Here is an 18,777-nt window from a genome sequence, read left to right as displayed (position 1 = left end):
ACTAGAGGTATTTTAAGCAGTAAAGGGTTTAGTATAGAAACTCGGGGATTATACATTCTCAGGAAGAGCGGGAGGTGCAGGATATAGTCAGGCTTCCAGAATTCCACAGCCCGGCCTATTGGAAGAGCTTCAGCTGCTGCCCCAGGTGCGAGGATGGGGAATCAGGACACGGAGTTCAAAAATATGTTGCTGTGGCTGTGACCTGAGGGTCGGAAGCTTTCCACCACAGTTGCCTAGACATGGAAGCAGGGAGCGTGCCCGCCTTCCCCCAGCCCCTGGCGGCTGCTCCCTGGCCTGACTCCCCTGCAGACGACAGCCAGAACAGCAGCCAGAGAGCAGCCAGAGCAGCAGCGGATGGCTGGGCTTTGTGTCTGCCGCTTGTCAGGTGGTCACCAGGTCCTAGCCGTGCGCTGACCTCGGGTGGTGGTTTAGCTTCTGGCCTCCCTGATTCCAAGGGCACGTGCTGGCTCGCCCTCTGAACAGGTTGCATCTTATCATGCCAGCAAACACGAGAGGCTCCAGGATCGATTCAAGGTTGGCAATTCCTTTATTTCCCACTTTTCATAAATTTAAAGCGGAATAAGGGCTGTCCCTGTCTTGTGTTCTGACATATTGGCTTGGCTGGAGGGGCAGGGGCGTGGAGATACCTGGTCCGCTGGGCTTCCTCCTGCCTGGCGGCCCATCGTGCTCTGCACACCCTGTTCCTGGGAGGAGCTGCGGGAGCCTGCCCTTCTGTGGGCTGTCAGCCACACGTGCCCAAGAATAAACTGAGGCAGACGGCAGTATGCTTAGGTTTTCCTTGTTGCACGTATTTAAAACGGAAGACTGAGACTCTGGAAAAAATAGTGTGCTATTCTATATATAGTGTTGCTGGCCAATTTAACATTCTGGTTCCTTGAAAAATCCTTCTACTCATTTTTTGAAAGCTATGGCTTCCCACCCCAGCTGTTTAGAGGTTTTATTTTTTTCAGTTTCAACATAGTCTGTATGTATTTTATGAAATAATTTGGAATTGAAAGCACAACTTGTTCCCAGAACTCCTGAGACCTTTCACCCAAATTCCCTAATTGTGGACATTGCTGAGGAATTTGAGAATAACTTGCACACACGACTTCCCAGTACATTTCAGTACTTCAGCGTATATTTTTAAGTATAAGGACACCGTCCTACGTATTTACATTCTAACCATCGTGTTTAAATGTTGGAAAATATGGATTTTTCTGACATTGTTTACCCTTCCACAAAAAAAATCCAGGGAAAATTTATTTTAATGTAACAAGTGGTACTGAAACTTGATAATGCACCTTAAAACATTATTTAACTTCTTTTCATTCATCAAGTGCTTGGTGAATATGTAGGGTAGCGTTGTAGGCACTAGGGAAATAAGGTTTGTGCTTCTGTTAGTTTACCCTCCAGAGAGGGAGGCAAAGAGAATTATCAGATGGTGATAAGATGATGCTGGAACTTGGAGGAGAGGGTGAGAATGGCTGGTGGCTGCTGAGAATGGCTGGTGGCTGCTGTAGGGGGTGGCCAGGAAAGGGATCTCGGAGGACGTGCTGAAGTTTGGGCCCAGATGACAAGGAGGCAGCCATGATGGTAATTTGAGATGCTTAACATTCTCAAAGGTACCTATTTCCAGCGATTTCCACAATGTTAAGGATCTGTGAGCCAAACCATCTGCCTGAGGATAGCTACCAGCAAATGCTTTCGTTTTTGTATTATTTTATGGTGAATATCTTCACCTGTTAATTTGCCTGATAATTCAGATTTTATGTCTCCGTCTCCTAGGATCAGCACTGTGCTACTTTTAAGCAATGTGTATCAGTGATGGCTCTGGCATCCTGTTGTGAGGGTCATGACTATGACCCTCTTGGTTTGTGGAACCATTTGTTTTCCATGCAAAGTTTTTCTCATGGTATATTTATTCTCGGGGTTTGGTTTTTTTTAATGTACACTCACCTTCGGATGTTTCAGGCAGCAGCAGCAGCAGCAGCAGGACCCACCGGCACAGCTTTCCCACCCGTGTGAGAAGCCAACCACAAGTTCAGGTGCACTGGGCAGTGATCCAGGTAGGCCTCCCTGACCGTGCTGTTTGACACGGGCTCCTTGTGCTTTGTGGCTTGACAGGCTTTTTTCTCCCCTTCTGAATTACACCAAAACTCCCGTATGAATTTGTAATCTACTAAATTTCCTTAGATTAAGAAGCAGGCAGACTGCTGGATTTGTTGCTTTAAAATTATAAACAGTACTTGTGACTTCGCAGTAATTATTACATCTTCCAAAAGTTCCTCAGAGATAAAGAATGTTGGTAAGGGGAAGATAAATACCCTTTACCATCTGGAAAACTGAAAATGCCCAAGTGGAGTCTCAGTAATAGGAAATCTAGAGTTATTGATCAGGCTGTGGTTTAATAGGTCCTAAACTTTGGTCAGTTACTGGTAGTACTAGCTTAGTGAAAAAGCAACTGTGTGACAAAGGCCTTGTAAGCAGAATATGTGAAGAACTCTCAAAACTGAAATAAGGAAACTCAAGGGGGCAAAGGATTTGAACAGATACTTCACCAAAACATGGTTGAGAAATGAGCATGTGAAAATACGGTCAATATTAATACTCGTTAGGGAAATGCAAATTAACGCTACATACCTTGTTATAAAAATGAGATACCATTACACACCTTATGATTAGAATGGTTTAATAAAAAAACAAAGTTGACAATACCAAATGCTGACTAAGACCGCGGTTACCATGACACGCATGTATTGTTAGTAAGAATGTAAAAGGGGACAGCAACTTTGGAAGATGGTTTAGTATTTTCTTATAAACTGAAATGTCCCCTTAACCATGTGATTCAAGAGTCCCACTCTAGGTACGCAACCAAGAAAAAAGTAAACTTAGGTTCACAGGAAAACTTGTATGGGGATGCTCATAGCAGCTTCCTAATTGTCAGAAACTCGGAGCTACCTAAATGTCCTTCAGCTGGTGAATGGATGCACATCTGTGGCACCTTCAAACAGTGGACCATGTTTAACAATAAAAAGGAATGAACTGGTGCTTTTTCCAATTCCTCCTGATATTTATAGCTAACAACCGCAGACATTTGTATCAAACAAACATAAGAAACATCCTGAAGGGTAGAGAGGAGACAGACTGCTTAAGAGGCTCGGGCCCAGAGGAATGACATGGTGTGTAGCCTGGGTTTTCACTTTGCCTCACACACCCTGGGTTTGGTGAAGAAGCCATGGTGCAGACCAAGTAAAGCCTACTCTGTGTCGTCAGAAGGGACTACTTAGCGCATAAAAACTTTTATATACTAAATACTCTAGTCCCACCCAACAGGATCATAAAGTGGCCTTGTCGTCACCCCACTGCCTCAGCATGGGCCACGTGGGAGCACAGGCTGGTATCCCCAACTGGTGGCACAAGGTGTACCTCCCGCTTCCCCTGGCTAGGGTGGTGTCAGAGAAAGCCAAGGTGGGGAGCTGGGATTTTTGTTTCCTCCAGGAGAGAATGAGAGGCCCTGTCCCTTGGTGTCCATGGTCATTGGGAGCCTAGACTTCCACCCAGCCATACGAGGCATCCCTCTGGTTTCCCGTTGAGTAGTTTCAAAAAGAAGCCTCGTGGAGAATTAGGAGGCAATGATTCGAGGCAGTAACTCCCACAGTGTCCGTGAGAGGCTGTCAAGAGGCGTTCCTACCCTTCCAGTCAGGGGGATCTTAATGGAGGACATTGGGGAGCCAGAAGTCCTGCGTGTGCACAGTGGTCACAATTGCACACGCACTCCCTCTCTGGCCGCAGCAAGGCAACAGTCTCTCCCCCACTGGTGCTGTGTCAGAAGAGGCCTGCTGGAAGAGAAGATTTAAGTAAGACTCACGGTCTCGTAACATGCAGCACAGCAGATGCCTAGGATTTGATCAGAAGTATCTATCATACCAAGAGCCAGAAAAAATTCAACTTGAGAAAAGACTGTTCATAGACACCACTACCTAGATGACACTGATGTTAGAATTAATCTCACAAGCATTTTTATTATATATTGTTTTTTTATTTTATTTGTTCTGAGAGAGGAGAGAGTATGAATGGGAGAGGGGCAGATAGACTGGGAAGAGGGAGAGAATCCCAAGCAGGCTGCGTACTGTCAGCGCAGACGCTGACACAGGCTCGATCTCACAGACCATGAGATCACAACCTGAGCCAAAACTAGAGTTGGACACTAACCAACTGAGCTACCTGGGCGCCCCTCACCCAGGTGAGGGGTGCACCATGAAACTCTCGGTGGATGAGGAGGATGGGGCTGAAAAAGTATTCGAAGAAATGACGGCTAAAAGTTCCCAGCTTGGGCAAAAGATCTAAAACCAGATTTAATAAACTGAGTAAATCTCTAACAGTTAAGCCCAAAGAAATTTATGCCAAGACGTGATAACCTAGCTTTTGAAAAGTGAAACAAAAGAAGCAGCTCTTGAAACCAACTAGAAACATCTTGCCCGTAGCAGTTTGCATGGCAGCAGGTTTCTCATCTGAAATCACGGAGATCACTGGGAAGAGGCACAACATTTTTCAAGTACTGAAAAGAAGACACTCTCAACCCAGAATTCCCAGTGAAAATTTCCTTCAGAAATGAAGAGAAAAATTAAGAGAACTTCTCACCAGCAGACCCACCCTAAAGTAATGGCTAAGTGAAGCTTTCTAAACAGAAATAATAAGAGAACTAGGAACCTCAGAAAGGAAAAAAAAAAAACAAAACACAGTAGAAAGTAAAAATATGGGTAAACAATAGATGCTCCTCTCCTTTTGAGTTTTCTAAATTATGTTTAACGATTGAGGCAAGAATTAGAACATTGATTTGGTTCTTAGCGTCTATGTAGAAAATATTGCGAGAGTAAAGGATGTAAAAGGAGGTGAAGTTTCTACATTTCAACTACGATAGCCAGTCTGGAAAACAGCTGGTCATTTTCTTTAAAAACCGAACAAGTACTAACCACACAACCCAGCAATTAGACTCGTGGGCATTTACCCCAGAGAAATGACAACTTAGCCGTCCATGCACAAACCTGTACAAAGATGTTCAGAGCAGCTTTGTTTCTCATGATCAAAAACTGGAAACAACCACACTGTCCTACAGGAAGATGAATGGTCAAATGAACCGTAGTACATCCGTGGAGGACTAGTCAGGACTAAAAAACAAAACGGCTGTTGATAACCTGCCACAACTTGGATGAGTCTCAAGGGCATTAGGCTGAGAGCAGACGAAAATCTCAAAAGATCTCATTACAGCGTGATTCAATTTGGGTAACATTCTAAAAATGACAAATTTGTAGAGGTAGAGAACAAATTAGTCGGCTGCCTGCAGTTAGGGAAGGTCGGGGCGGAGAAGTGGGTATGAATCAGAGGCGAGAGCAGGAAAGAGATCTTTGTGGTACTCGAACAGTTCTCCGTACCAATAATGGTGCTGGTGGCCACATGGATCTACACATAGGATAAAACAGCATGGCCTGACACACTACTTTGTACCACTGGCATATCCAAGTTTGGGTGTGAGCCGTAGTTACATAGGATTTAGTTATTGAGTGAAATTGAGCTGAAGTGTACACAGGACCATTCTGAACAGTCTTTGCAACTTCCTGTAAATAATTATTTCAAAGCAAAATTTAAGTAACAGATTACATATATGTACAACTAAGTTCAGTCTTCTTTCACAGCATAATGCCCTTATTGTGAAACATAGAATAAATGTATTCTGGGGATTGACCGCAGAGGGGCAGCACAAGCAAATTTTGGAGGGCGGTGGGGCAGTTCTGCCTCTGGGTGGCGATACTGGTTCTGCAGCTCTGCGTGCTTGTCAGAACTTGTAAAGCTGTAAGTGAACACACGTTACTTTAAATAAATATTAAAAGTCAAAACAGGAAGTTATAATAGTCAAACTAAAATACATTCTCTAGGAGCTTACCTTTTGATGACTTTGAGAAATTTCCAGAAATGTCTAAGAGATATGCTTGTTTTCTTTCCCAGCAGGAGATGCTATGAGTGAAGAAGACATGCTTCAGGCGGCTGTGACCATGTCTTTAGAAATTGTTAGAAATAATTTCAAAACGGAAGGGAAAAAATAATACCTTTTATAAATCATTTAGACATTCATTCTTTCCAACATTATCCTGGGTGATTACAGCATAGAGGGTCCATTTTAGTAACGTGTCAAAGAAACAATGTTCAACAGAGGAAATAAGATTTAAGGCGGTTTGCAACAAAAAGATGAGAAAGTGGAAAAATGTGCCAGTTGTAGGACTAAATAATGACCCTCCAGACACTAGCCAAAGAGGCATTTAGCAATTAAAGAAATTTAAAATAGTTTTCTAAATGTTCCTTTTCTTTCCAAGTGTGCAATATCTAACATGTCTCAAGTTAGGGCATTTTTCTTGGATCTTTTTGCAAACCAACTAATTAGCTCTTGCGCAGAATTTTTTCCATACGTTTTCTTTTAATCCTTTCAGCTCTGGTCAGTTGGCTCCCTTTTTCATCATCTCTTAGTTGCTTTTATCTCTCATTAACCAAGTTAACCTTTTAGGACAGTGTCTCTTTTCTGTGTGGATAGTAGTAATGGTTCCAGAAGGATTAGCTGCTTTCCCTCCAGTTACGTAGTGTGCCCTGCCCTTGGATGTTTTCTGCTGTTACTTTCTCTGATCACAATTTCTTGGGGACTTGGTTTTCCTTACTTTTCTACAACTCTTTTGAAAGATGGTAATCTTTCTTGAGGTTTTGCTTTCTAAGCCCTCTACGATGGGATCATTGTTTCATGATTCGGAAGCATTCCTACACTCTGAAATCAACTCTGTACAAGTATTTGAGAATTTTTTAATGATATGAGCACATCCTTTTCCAGATGCTTTTTGAATGTCTTCTCAATTATGTCAGACCTTTTACAGCTTTGCTGTAACCCTTTCTCTGGCGCCTTGGTTTTTCCTTGTCTTCTCCAATTGAGAAAAATAGGGAGAAGCATAATATGCAAGCACGTTTCCTTCTGTGTAAGACTTAACAAGTAATACCCACCATGAATGTATGAGACAAAGTTTGGCTTTTGATTTAGTTGCGGTTTCATTTTCTTCTCTCCTGTGCCTGGAGCTGTCCGTTGTGGAGCCACAGGGCGTAGACATCTGCCTCTGCTGTACATCATGTAGCGGGATAGATAGCTTGCTGGAGATGATAGTCTGGAACACGAAAATAATCTACTAACAAAAATATATTCAAATTTATACTATGACTTGACACTCGCATCATGTTTAAATAGCTAAAGAATTAGAGAAGTCACACAGTAGTCACTGGGTCTGTAAATACAAAAGTCTTTAGTTTTGATAAACATTCTTTAATTGGGATGCACAGAGAGTTTGTTGCTGGGTCAATACAGTCGTATGATTTTGGTGAAAATTAACTGTCTCTGTGAAATGGACATTTCAGATTCCATCACTTATTCCCCATCCCTCATTCTCCATCCCCCCTTTTGAAGCTCTTTTGAATGTTGAATCGTTCATAAGCTAGGAAATCGTTCATAAGCTGAAAATTAGGAAATTTCAGCTGACAGCTTAGAACATTAAAGTATGATGTGTTGCCATGACTAGTGTGTGGCTGTATACATTTTATCAGGGAAATTTTTTGGATCTCGGATTTATGGCTGAGAAGAAAAGAGATGAGGAAACGACTTTTTATCATTATGAAGTAGCTTTTTTCTTTTTGTATAGAGACACATTATTTTTAGTCATTATTTTGTGCCAAATAAAGTTTTCTGAAGTTTCCCTTGCACAATTAGGCAGTTTTCATTTAAAATCTTAAGTGTTCTTTTGAGAACTGAAAAGGGTTTCCGTAGGGTCATGAGACTTCAGAACGGCAGGGACGTTGTTGGGGTTTAGTCCTGCTCTCTCAAGATTTACAAACCAGGATATTTTAAGGCTGAACATTTCTGTCGTTATCCCCAGGAAGCTTGTCCTGTTTTTTACGGATATTTGGGTTTTACCTTTTCCCATTGAAAAATTACATTTGACTTTCCGTACACTTGAATGGATGAGCTGCCTAATATAAAATGAGAAAAGAAATATGCAGAAAGTTTTAACCTTAGAGTTTATAAAGTTGTTCTATTACACACCTTAATTAAAGTACTTAAGGAAATATATAGCTTGTTGATCTTCGTTTAGGGATTTTTTTTTTTTTAAGCAGAGCTGAGGACACACTGGATACATTTGTGAATGTGTTTATTTACTTTCTTATGATTGTTACATTCAGCAGGGAGATCCAGAATGACTAGGGGACTGCCAATTTGTTTGAATTGGCTTAAACTTAATTTAGATTCCATTTCTTAATCAATTGGCTAGTATGAAAAGATGCCAATGCCGGTAACTACAGTATCAGAAAACTTAGTTACACAAAAGTGTAGTTCACACATCTGGAACTGCTGTTTACTGGCATAATCCTGCAAGAAAGTCAGGAACAATGAAATTCACAAAAACTGTCCTGCTAAAAACTATATAAAGCTTTCCATTCTGTTTTACTAATTGGGAACACCTTAATGTTTAATATTTAAACTACCGGTATCATTTTTCTAATGTATAAGTTGCATTACCAGGATAAAATACGTATAGTGGTGATGCTAGTGTTTAAACCGTAAACAAGTTTTGGAAACACCACTTTCATATTTTGAGATGCTATGGATTTTAATAAGTAGGTATTTATGTCTTTAAAATTCACAGCAGTTAAAAAAAACTCAGCAGTTAACCTCTGATCTAAAACCATCAATAAATACTTTTTATAGTAATTAACATAAAATATTTCAATAATGCAATTGTTTGAAAAGATTGCTGCAGGTAAACTATTTTAAGATCGTGGTCAAATAATTCACAATTCACAGAATATGTAAGAGGTGCTTTTTTTCTTTAAAACTTGATTTTTCTTAATTAAGACTTTATTCATGCCAAAGTTAATAAGGAAAAAAGCTCAAAACTGGTTGAAGATCATTATAGGTAACACTACCAATAGTCTGTGTTGTTTCATTTAATATTAAGTTGAACAAGGTAATTTTTATTCCTGTCAGAGCCTAAATTACAGTTTTAATGTCTGCATGTTTGATATTCCTTAAATAGTACCATGCGAGTGCCAAGATTTATTAAATGTCTTAAAAATTGGCCCATTGGACCCATGCAGATTCAAAGAAGACTGAGTCTGTGCATAAGCAAAATAATAGTGATAGAAATTAAAATATCTACCGTTGAAATCTAGGTTTTTAAATTCTCGAAAGGACTCAATAATTAATATTGATGACTTCCTATTAAGTTTAATTGCAACTGAAAAGCCCAAGTGGCCACTACTCTAAATTGTTGGTTGTATCTGAGCCCTAACAAATATGGAGATATTATATATGTTATCTTAATTAAGAAAAACCAGATTGGATCAACTAATCATTTCAGCGGTGTAGATAATTTTTATATTTTCAAATGAAAACTTCCCTTTATTCCTGGTCCCTTTATAAACCAGTGTTTTTTTGCTAAAGAAATGAACTGGCTTGTATTTTTTAAAGTCTTATGCTTAACAAAAATATTTTGTTCCATTTTGCTTTCATGAATGAAAAGATGATTGATATGGTTGTTTAATTCTTGAAATTTGATTTTTTTTTTGAAGAAAATCTATGCTATTTTTGTTTTCCCAAAATGTTCTGGCATTTTAAGAATTAATGCTAATAACATCACTTCTAAATTTACAGTAATTGGGCTTCCATGTTTAATTAATAATAGTGTATCAGTAAATGTTTTAAGACTGGATTTGTAGACAAGGAATGGGAAGCAATAGTGAAATATATGTGGGAATTTCTGACTCATTCAGGGAGCACTCCCCTTGTTTCTTGCATAGTTCAAAGATTGAGTGCTTCCAGGGATTTTTTTAGTTTTTTTTTTTAAAGAGAAGAGCGTCCATTTGAATGTGAACAATAGAATTTCTACAACACTGGACTACTAGAAATAACTTTTTAAAAATTACTGTTGTGTGTAAATTATTTGAAATTCAAGTACAAAACACACCTGAAAAAGCGTTGTCTTTTTGGCCACGACACAAGGGCAGTGCCGTTTGCTCAGGACCCAACTGCGCAGCCCTCTGGGTGTGTTCCTCTCCCTGGACTTCTCCCGCGGTTACCACACACACAGGCCTTCCTGTCTGGTCCTTAGAAAAGCCTGGCTTCCAAAGCACTGTTGAACACTGAGGGTTCTCTTGTACATGTGGATGTTCAATGAGTTGTATTTTAAATATCAAAGATTATTAAATAAAGATAATGTTTGCTTTTTTATTTCTGCTTTCATTTGTATTTATTAATTCCTAGCCTTGCTCTGCAAAGTACGGTCGAAGGACCAGCAGCGTCTGTACCCCTGCGAGCTTTTCAGAAACGCAGAGCTCCAGGCCACAGCTACGGAGCCAGAACCTGCATCTTTAACAAGGCCCCCAGGGAATTCACATGCAGATTCAAGTTTGAGAGGCCTTGCTTTATGGGCTGCTTGGCACTGATCCTCCGTTCCAGCTAACTGCTGCCGAAGGGCCCATAATTACTGGATCCTCTGGTCTTTAACAAGGGACCCTAAGAATTCCAAATTTTTACTTGACATCTGATGGTTACATGGTTTCTCAATTGGCTTTTAACCCTGAGGGCTAAACAAAGCACATTAGTAACAGTTTTTAAGAGTACTGTTTTTTCCTCATTTTATCCAATTCTGGACACCAGAATCCAGCTGTAGTGATTGGAATCCACTTGAACTGATGAAGAGTTCTAGGATACTCAAATTATAATGAGGGTTGTATATCCATTTTATCCTTAATTACGGTTGGGCACAGATGTCGAAATAGAATATTTTCAAATTTTGCACCTTTTTAGCAAAACCTCAGCATAATGCTTAGAAGGACCATTTCATTGAATCTGGATGCCACCAAATGGTTCTCATCTCACCAACACCTACTTTTGGGCTCTATGAAATATGTTGACTCAAAGGCTCATTTTATAGGTCAGCTAAAAACTTAAACTTTTAGGGGTGCCTGGGTGGCTCAGTCGGTTAAGTAGCCAACTTCAGCTCCGATCATGATCTCAGCATGTGGGTTCGAGCCCCACATCGGGCTCTGTGCTGACAGTTCAGAGCCTGGAGCCTGCTTCGGATTCTGTGTCATCCCCCCCACCCCCGCCCCTTCCCCACTCACTCTGTCTCTCAAAATAAACAAACATTAAGAACATTTTTTAAACTTTATCTTCTATAAAGGGAATTTGACAGTTGTCTTTATCCTGAAGATTTGCATGTTTGAGGGCCCTTTAACCATTTTGTATCTGTGTCACCAAATGCTCACAAGTTCATTTTTTAAGTAATTTGGGTCAGGTTGACCTCTTGACATGTCTCCTTTACACGTTGTGGTCCTAGCCGGCCTCCTTACGGGTCTTCAAATAATCCCGGCCCTCTCCCGCTACCCCTCTCCCCCTCAGGTGCTCTATAACATTCTCCTTGCCCCCTTCCCTTTGCTCTTTTGCTCTTCCTGCCCCTGATGTTTGTTGGCCATCCTCTGCCAAGAGAACTCTTTCACTGGGACTACTGCCCTTTGCTGTGCCATGCTCTCCCCCACGATGGTTCCAGTTCTTTCTGTGTCAGCAACCACCGCTACCCTTTGTCTCTGGCTCCTAGAGAGAAATAATTCCTGTGGCATTCATTCACTCATTCAACAAAACATTTGCGCCCCTAACCATGTGCCAGGCATGGTTTCTGAGTTCTGGAAACAGTCATGAATAAGATACTGTGCTCTCATGATTCTTGCGTTCTGATCGGCTCTTAGGCAGAGGAAATCTTTACGTTAATGGACATAACTTCATAACATGTAAAGAGCTGTGCTTGTTCTGTGAGATAGTTAAGGAGGCAAATAATGGAGTGTGATTGGGAGGAAGAGCTGCTCTGTACTGCATTCAAGAAAGGCCTCCGCAGAAGTGACATTCTCACAGACACCTGAAGAATCATGGGGCAGTCATGCAAAGGTGAGGTGCATGATCCCTGCCTGGGGAAACAGTGAGTGCGGCAGCTCTGAGGGGAGGGGTGACTGCCTGTGTCAAAGGAACAGAGAGAAGGCCACTTCAGTGGCTAGCAGGTAGTGAAGAAAAGATGGAATTAGGGTGTAGGAATTTTTGTAAGCTTTTATAAAGACAGATAAGTTTGTATTGTATTTATATTCTAGGGGCACCTGGGTGGCCCAGTGGGTTAAGTGTCCGGCTTTGGCTCAGGTCATGATCTCATTGTTTGTGGGTTCGAGCCTCGCGTCGAGCTCTGTGCTGACAGCTAGCTCAGAGCCTGGAGCCTGCTTCAGATTCTGTGTCTCCCTCTCTCTCTGACCCTCCCCTGCTCATGCTGTCTCTCTCTCTCTCCGAAATAAATAAAACATTTTAAAAAATTCTATTCTGCTAAGCCATCTGGCTCCATTTTCTACAATATTCCCCACCTCTTTCTAGAATATTCCCAAGATCACAATTATTTTTTTAATTGTTTAAAAGGCTCATAAGCTACGTCTTTTACCAAAGAGCGTGCGGTGCTCACCTTAAGTAACCCAATAACCTGGCTGAATGTTTAACATTAAAGGTGTTATTTAACCTACCTCCCCACTTGTACATTTTGCTTCTCTTCCTCTTATATCTATGGATTTGTTTTCATCACTATCAGAAAACTATAGTTCAATTTTGAAATCTTACCATCATATTTTGGTTGGTTTAAAAACATTTTTTTATGTTTATTTATTTTGAGAGAGAGAGAGAACATGTGTGTGCATGCAAGCAGGGAAGGGACAGAGAGAGGGAGAGTGGAATCCTAAGCAGACTCCACACTATCAGCACAGAGCCTGACATGGGGCTTGATCTCATGAACCGTGAGATCATGACCTGAGCTGATACCAAGAGTCAGATGCTCAACCGACTGAGCTGCCCAGATGATCCTCATATTTTGTTTGTTAATCCACATCAGCTGTAGTGCTTAATACTTGGATATTCCTCAGTTCTACTCCTTCTGTCTCTCTCCACCCCCTTTTTGTCCAGGACACCATTCATCACATGTAAGCACTCTTCACTTGGACTTCAGCCTCTTGGTTTTGAGCCCAGCCTTACCAAAGCTGCTTAGCCTCCACTCTAAGTAAAACTTCGTTCCCGTCAACATGTTATTATAGGGAATGATATGTGTAAATATTAGATTTGGTTGTCATGGAAAACCTTAGTATAACACTGACTTTATAAGCTGTAAGTTTTTTCTCATCTTCAGGAAGTGTAGACTGCCAATTCAGAGCTCATAGGACATCACACAGTGCATGTGACTTCATTGGTAAGATCAGCTCCTAGTTCAAGACAGCTGCTATGGAGTCCATGCTTACATCTGTAGGCCAAACCAATCAGAAAGCAAAATAAGGGTGGAAGAAGGCCATGTGTTTTTTTTTCTTTTAAACAACTTAGGATAGCCTTATTTATTTATTTATTTATTTTTAATGTTTTATTTATTTCTGAGAGAGAGAGAGCATGAGCAAGGGAGGGTCAGAGAGAGAGGGAGACACAGAATCTGAAGCAGGCTCCAGGCTCTGAGCAGGCTGTCAATACAGAGCCCAACGCGGGGCTTGAACCCATGAACCGTGAGATCATGACCTGAGCCGAAGTTGGATGCTTAACCGACTGAGCCACCCAGGCGCCCCCATGTGTCTTTTTTTTTTTTAATGTTTATTTTTGAGAGAGAGAGAATGTGCAAGTGGGGTAGGGTCAGAGAGAGAGAGGGACAGAGGAGTTGAAGCAGGCTCTGTGCTGACAGAGAACCCAATGTGGGGCTCAAACTCATGAACTGTGAGATCCTGACTTGAGCCGAAGTCAGACGCTTGAATGTCTGAGCCACCCAGGTTTTTAAAAATATATATTTATTTAATTATGCTCCACGCCAAATGTGGGGACTGAATTCATGACCCTGAAATTAAGAGTTGACCCTGAGGTCAAGAGTCATCTGCTCTACCAAATGAGCCAGCCACGTGCTCCCATGTACCTTTCTTTAAGGATACCTCCTCAGGGTGCCTGGGTGGCTCAGTGGGTTGGGCGTCCAACTTCAGCTCAGGTCATGATCTCTTGGTTCATGAGTTCGATCCCCGCGTCGGCCTCTGTGCTGACTGCTAGCTCAGAGCCTAGAGCCTGTTTCAGATTCTGTGTCTTCCTCTCTCTGATCCTCCCCTGCTCACGCTGTCTCTCTCTCTCTCTCTCTCTCTCAGAAATAAATAAAACATTTTAAAAAATTAAAAAAAAATGTTACCTCCTCAAAGCTCCATACACCACCTCGACTTACAGTACATGGGCCAGAACTGAACCACATGGCCACTCCCAGCTATCAGATGGTGTTTATTCTGGGTGCTCATGAGTGTTAGCTTGGACATCCCTAGAGGCTAGGCCCTGAGATGAAGGAGGATTCCCGTGAAAATGATTTTTTTTAAAGTGTTCCCACTAAGAAATGGAAGGGGCATGGGGGGGAGGGGCGGCATGGGTAGGTAAGTGGAATGAGGAAAGGAAGCCAAGCAAGGAAGTAACAATAAGCAAAGCTTCAAGCCTACAGACTGGTGGAAACGCAGTCTAGTCACATCTCAGAGCTGTCACAACACAGGTAGGGGACCTACGTCATGTTACCTACTACTAAACAAGGTTGTTTCAGCTCTCTGGGCACACACGCGGTGTGGGCTCTGGCAGCTTGCAGGCGGTCGTCTGCCGGACAGAAATGGGTGCTGGCTGTTGGGAGCAAAGGCACCCCAGGAAGAAGGGTGCACTGAAGTGGTAATGGGATGAAAGGATCAGCAGGGGGCCCTGGCACCTTCTGCTATAGCATCTATCCAGGCACAAATCAGGGTCCGATAACCTCGCACGAAGGGGAGAACAGACTTTGAGGAACAATTAGCAGTTACTGCTAAGGTGAGGCAACAGCAAAAGCAAGATGTAGCCTTTTGGGGGAAGAAGGAGAACTGATACAGGAATGAGCAGAGATAAGGAAAGGAAATAAGAAAGTTAAATACAAATAGTTAAAGAGAAGCACACCTAATAGCAAACACGAAACTAAAGAAATAATTATCTTGGAAGGTATGGGTAAGATGTGGACTGAAATCAGGAAGGTCTCTGAAAATAGCAGATTTCCCAGAGAGGAGGCATTCATCAGTTAAAAAACAAAGCAAAACAAAAAAACAAAAAGCTTTTAAAAACTAGCAGAACTAAAAGACACGGTTTTTGAAAGGGTTTGTTGCCAAATGCCCAGTATAATGAATGAAACTACAAACAAACCCATCCCCAAAACACATCATGATTAATTTCAAAGCATCAGAAGTTAAACAAAAACAAAACAAAACAAAACAAAACAAAACAAAACAAAAAAAAGGCACAGAAAATAATCTGAGAAAAATGGAGCAGGAAAACACAAAGCTCTAGGTAGAGAGACTGAGTCTGAGCAAATAGAACCCTTGATGCTTTATCGCAAACAGAATTAGGAGCATGTTTTACAATTCTCTTGATAAGTTCTAGAAGGGCTTGTGATTCTGTAGTAACAGGAAAATGTGCAAATTAAAAATAAGGAAACTGATTGGGCGGGGCACCTGGCTGGTTCAGTCAGAAGATTATGCATCTTGATCTTGGGGTCATGAGTTCAAGCCCCATGCTGAGGGTAGAGATGAGTAAAATAAATAAAGAAGTAAACTTTAAAAATATGGAGGGGTGCCTGGTGGCTCGGTCGGTTGAGTGGCTGGCTCTTGATTTTGGCTCAGGTCACAATCCCACAGTTCATGAGATAGAGACCCATGTCAGGCTCTGTGCTGACAGCTTGGAGCCTGCTTGGGATTCTCTCTCTCCCCTGCTCTCTGCCCCTCCCCCGCTCAGGCTTGCTTTTTCTCCCTCTCAAAATAAATAAATAAATATTTTAAAAAATATGGAACCTGTTGGGGTGCCTGGGTGGCGCCTGGGTGACTTAGTAGGTTAAGCATCCAACTTTGGCTCAGGTCATAATCTCATGGTTCGTGGGTTCAAGCCCCACATCGGGCTCTGTATTGACAGCTAGCTCAGAGCCTGGAGCCTGCTTCAGATTCTGTGTCTCCCTCTCTCTCTGGCCTTCCCCTGCTCACTCTCTCTCTCTCTCTCTCTCTCAGAAATAAATAATTAAAATAATATTAATAAAATAAAAAAATATGGAAACTGTTAACCTCAAGTAAAATAAAGAGTTGAAAAATAAAAAATGTAATCTTTTTTAAATTTTATTTTTTATTTTTTAACCCACTGGAATCAATTTGCATTGCAAGGTCTAAAAAAAACCCTGATCTCAGGCAGAGAAGGACAAATACCATATGATTGCACGTATAGGAGGATTAGGAGGAACTTAACAGAGGACTTCTGGGGAGAAGAAGGGGGGAAATAGTGGGGGAGAGGGAGAGAGGCAAACCATGAAAGACTCTTGAATACTGAGAACAAACTGAGGACTGATGGGTATGGGGGGAGAGGGGGGAGATGTGCATGGAGGAGGGCACTTGTGGGGATGAGCACTGGGTGTTATATGGAAACCAACGTGACAATAAACTATTTGTAAAAAAAAAAATTTTTTTTTTAAATAAAATAAAAATACCACCAAAAAAAAAACAAAAACAAAAACAAAAAACAAAAAAACACCCTGATCTTCTTTTGTAATATTGCTTGGCCTCAGTACTCCTTAGGCGATGAGGGAAAATGGCACATTAATGGAACATTAAACTTTAATACACTCTATCGGTTACATCTCTTCGGCAAGAAACAGGGCAAATGACTGAGGTACCCTATGTCTAGACTTTCATGGCCCTAAATCAGGATCCAGACCTGAGGGCCTCCTGCAGAATGTGTCTGTCCACCAGCCAAGTTAATAAACCCCTGTCTGGACATACGGGATGATGAATATCTAAATGGACCCATGCTTCCTAACAAACCAGTGCCACTGAAGGAATTACTGGCCAGTTCAGACCAAGAGGACACTGGCTTTGTTACTAGCCCCCTTCCTTATAAACCCCGAGCCCCCTCTACTCCCAGCCCAGCTGGACATACCAGGAGTGGAACTTCCTGTCTCGCAGGAGGTCCAGCTAAATTTGGATGGCATCCTCTTAGGGAGGTTGCTAATGGAGAAATGGACACAATTAGAGTCCAGGTCCCGTTCTCCGTGGCCGGTCTGGCTCAAATAAAACAATTAGGACAATATTACGTATCTGGGCAGGGGCTCACAAGTTCACTAATGAACTGGCAATGAGACAGGGAATGTCATCCACTAGGGGGCGCTGCTGTCCAAAGTACGGAGCCATATTGTAATTACCAAGAGAGTAGACCGGGAAGGGAGAGAGGAGATCACATGATCATTTGTTTAATAGAAGGAATCAAAGAAGGATTCTCTAAACCTGTAAACTATGATAAAATTCAGGAAGTTCCTCAAGGAACTGATGAAAATCCAGCTCTCTTTCAGGGCTATTTAATAGAAGCCATCCATAAATATACGAATCCGGATCCAACCTCATCTGAAGGAACCACTATCCTAAAATGCATTGTATGAGTCAGTTGGCACCTGACATCTGCTGAAAACTGACTGAAATGGCTCTCAGCCCTCAACCCCCCACCCAGTGCCTACTAGAGGTGGCCAGTGGGGTCTTTTGTAATAGAGATGTGGCCTTAAAGCAAGAAAGGACCAGAGAGCTAAATTGCAGGGTAAGATACAGGCTCAAATATTGGTTGCCCCTATCGCAGATTCCCCACAACATCAGACTAACCACGGGTCAAAGAAAAATCCAGTATTCCACAAAGAATGAGGAAGTCCCCATGCTATGGGTGTGGCCGGACTGGACATTGGAGTAAAGAGTGTCCAAGCAGGGGCACCTGGGTAGCTCAGTCAGTTAAGCATCTAACTCTTGATTTTGGCTCAGGTCATGCATAATCTCGGTTTGTGAATTTGAGCTCCGTCATAGTCTGTGAGTTCAAGCCCCTTATCAGGCTCTGTGTTGACAGTGCAGAGCCTGCTTGGGATTCTCTCTCTTTGCTCCTCCCCTGCTCATGCACTGTCTCTGTCTCTCTAAATGAGTAAATAAACTATAAAAAATAATTTAAAAAAAGAATGTCCAAACAAAGGCTCTCCCTCAGGGCCATGTCCTGTCTGTAAAAAGAAAGTGACATTGGAAGGGAGGAAGGCAGGACCTCATTTCCCTGCCTGAGTGCAGGAACCAGAATCAGGCATGATGGGGCCCCGAGGCGAGGCTGGCTCCCTTTGACATCAAGATGACTGAGCCCCTAGTTACCCTGGATGTGGAAGGTAAGCTTATCAGTTTTCTTATTGATACAGGAACCATTTATTGTGTTCTTATTCAGCACTTTGGCTCTACCTGTTTTTCTAGCCATAAAGTTGTTGGCTTAGAGGGGAGACTAAGACATGCTGCCGGACAATGCCTTTAACTCGTAAATATAAAACTGTCACTTGGTTACTCATGTTTTTTAGTCCTGTCTTGTCCTACTGCATTACTTGGACGGCACTTAATGTATAAGCAGGAAGCAGGGTTGCTCTTACTAACGAAGAGGGCCACTTGTTCTCTTTCACATCTGGAGACTTAAAACCTTACCCCGATATCCCTCCTAATATCCAGAAGGAAGTAAATTCACAGGTCTGGGATTTTGATGTCCCAGGACGTGTTCTTAAACCCAGGCAGTTTAAAGTTAAACGTTAAAGGGGCGCCTGGGCGGCTTAGTCAGTTAAG

The 18,777-nt window shown here is 42.0% G+C and overlaps 1 protein-coding gene across 6 annotated transcripts in view; it reads left to right on the top strand.

Moving 5' to 3' along the window:
- ATXN3 (ataxin 3) overlaps positions 1-10,312 on the top strand; it is a 36,419-nt gene extending 26,107 nt beyond the window's left edge. For 4 of the 6 annotated variants that reach the window (XM_039232470.1, XM_039232468.1, XM_039232471.1 and 1 more), the window contains 2 exons: positions 1,975-2,069; positions 6,007-10,312. In XM_039232470.1, coding sequence (XP_039088401.1) covers positions 1,975-2,069; positions 6,007-6,104 — 193 coding nt within the window. In that variant the 3' untranslated portion in view covers positions 6,105-10,312. Of the gene's footprint in view, positions 1-1,974; positions 2,070-6,006 lie in introns of those variants that run through there. The other 2 variants (XM_039232469.1, XM_039232473.1) reach the window with 2 other exon arrangements.
- Positions 10,313-18,777: the final 8,465 nt, after the last annotated feature.

The sequence above is a fragment of the Hyaena hyaena genome, unplaced genomic scaffold, assembly GCF_003009895.1.
Source record: "Hyaena hyaena isolate Hyena2069 unplaced genomic scaffold, ASM300989v1 scaffold_67, whole genome shotgun sequence".
Lineage (NCBI taxonomy): Eukaryota > Metazoa > Chordata > Mammalia > Carnivora > Hyaenidae > Hyaena > Hyaena hyaena.
Note: the sequence above shows the minus strand (reverse complement) of the source record. Positions and strands in the feature narration are given on the sequence as shown.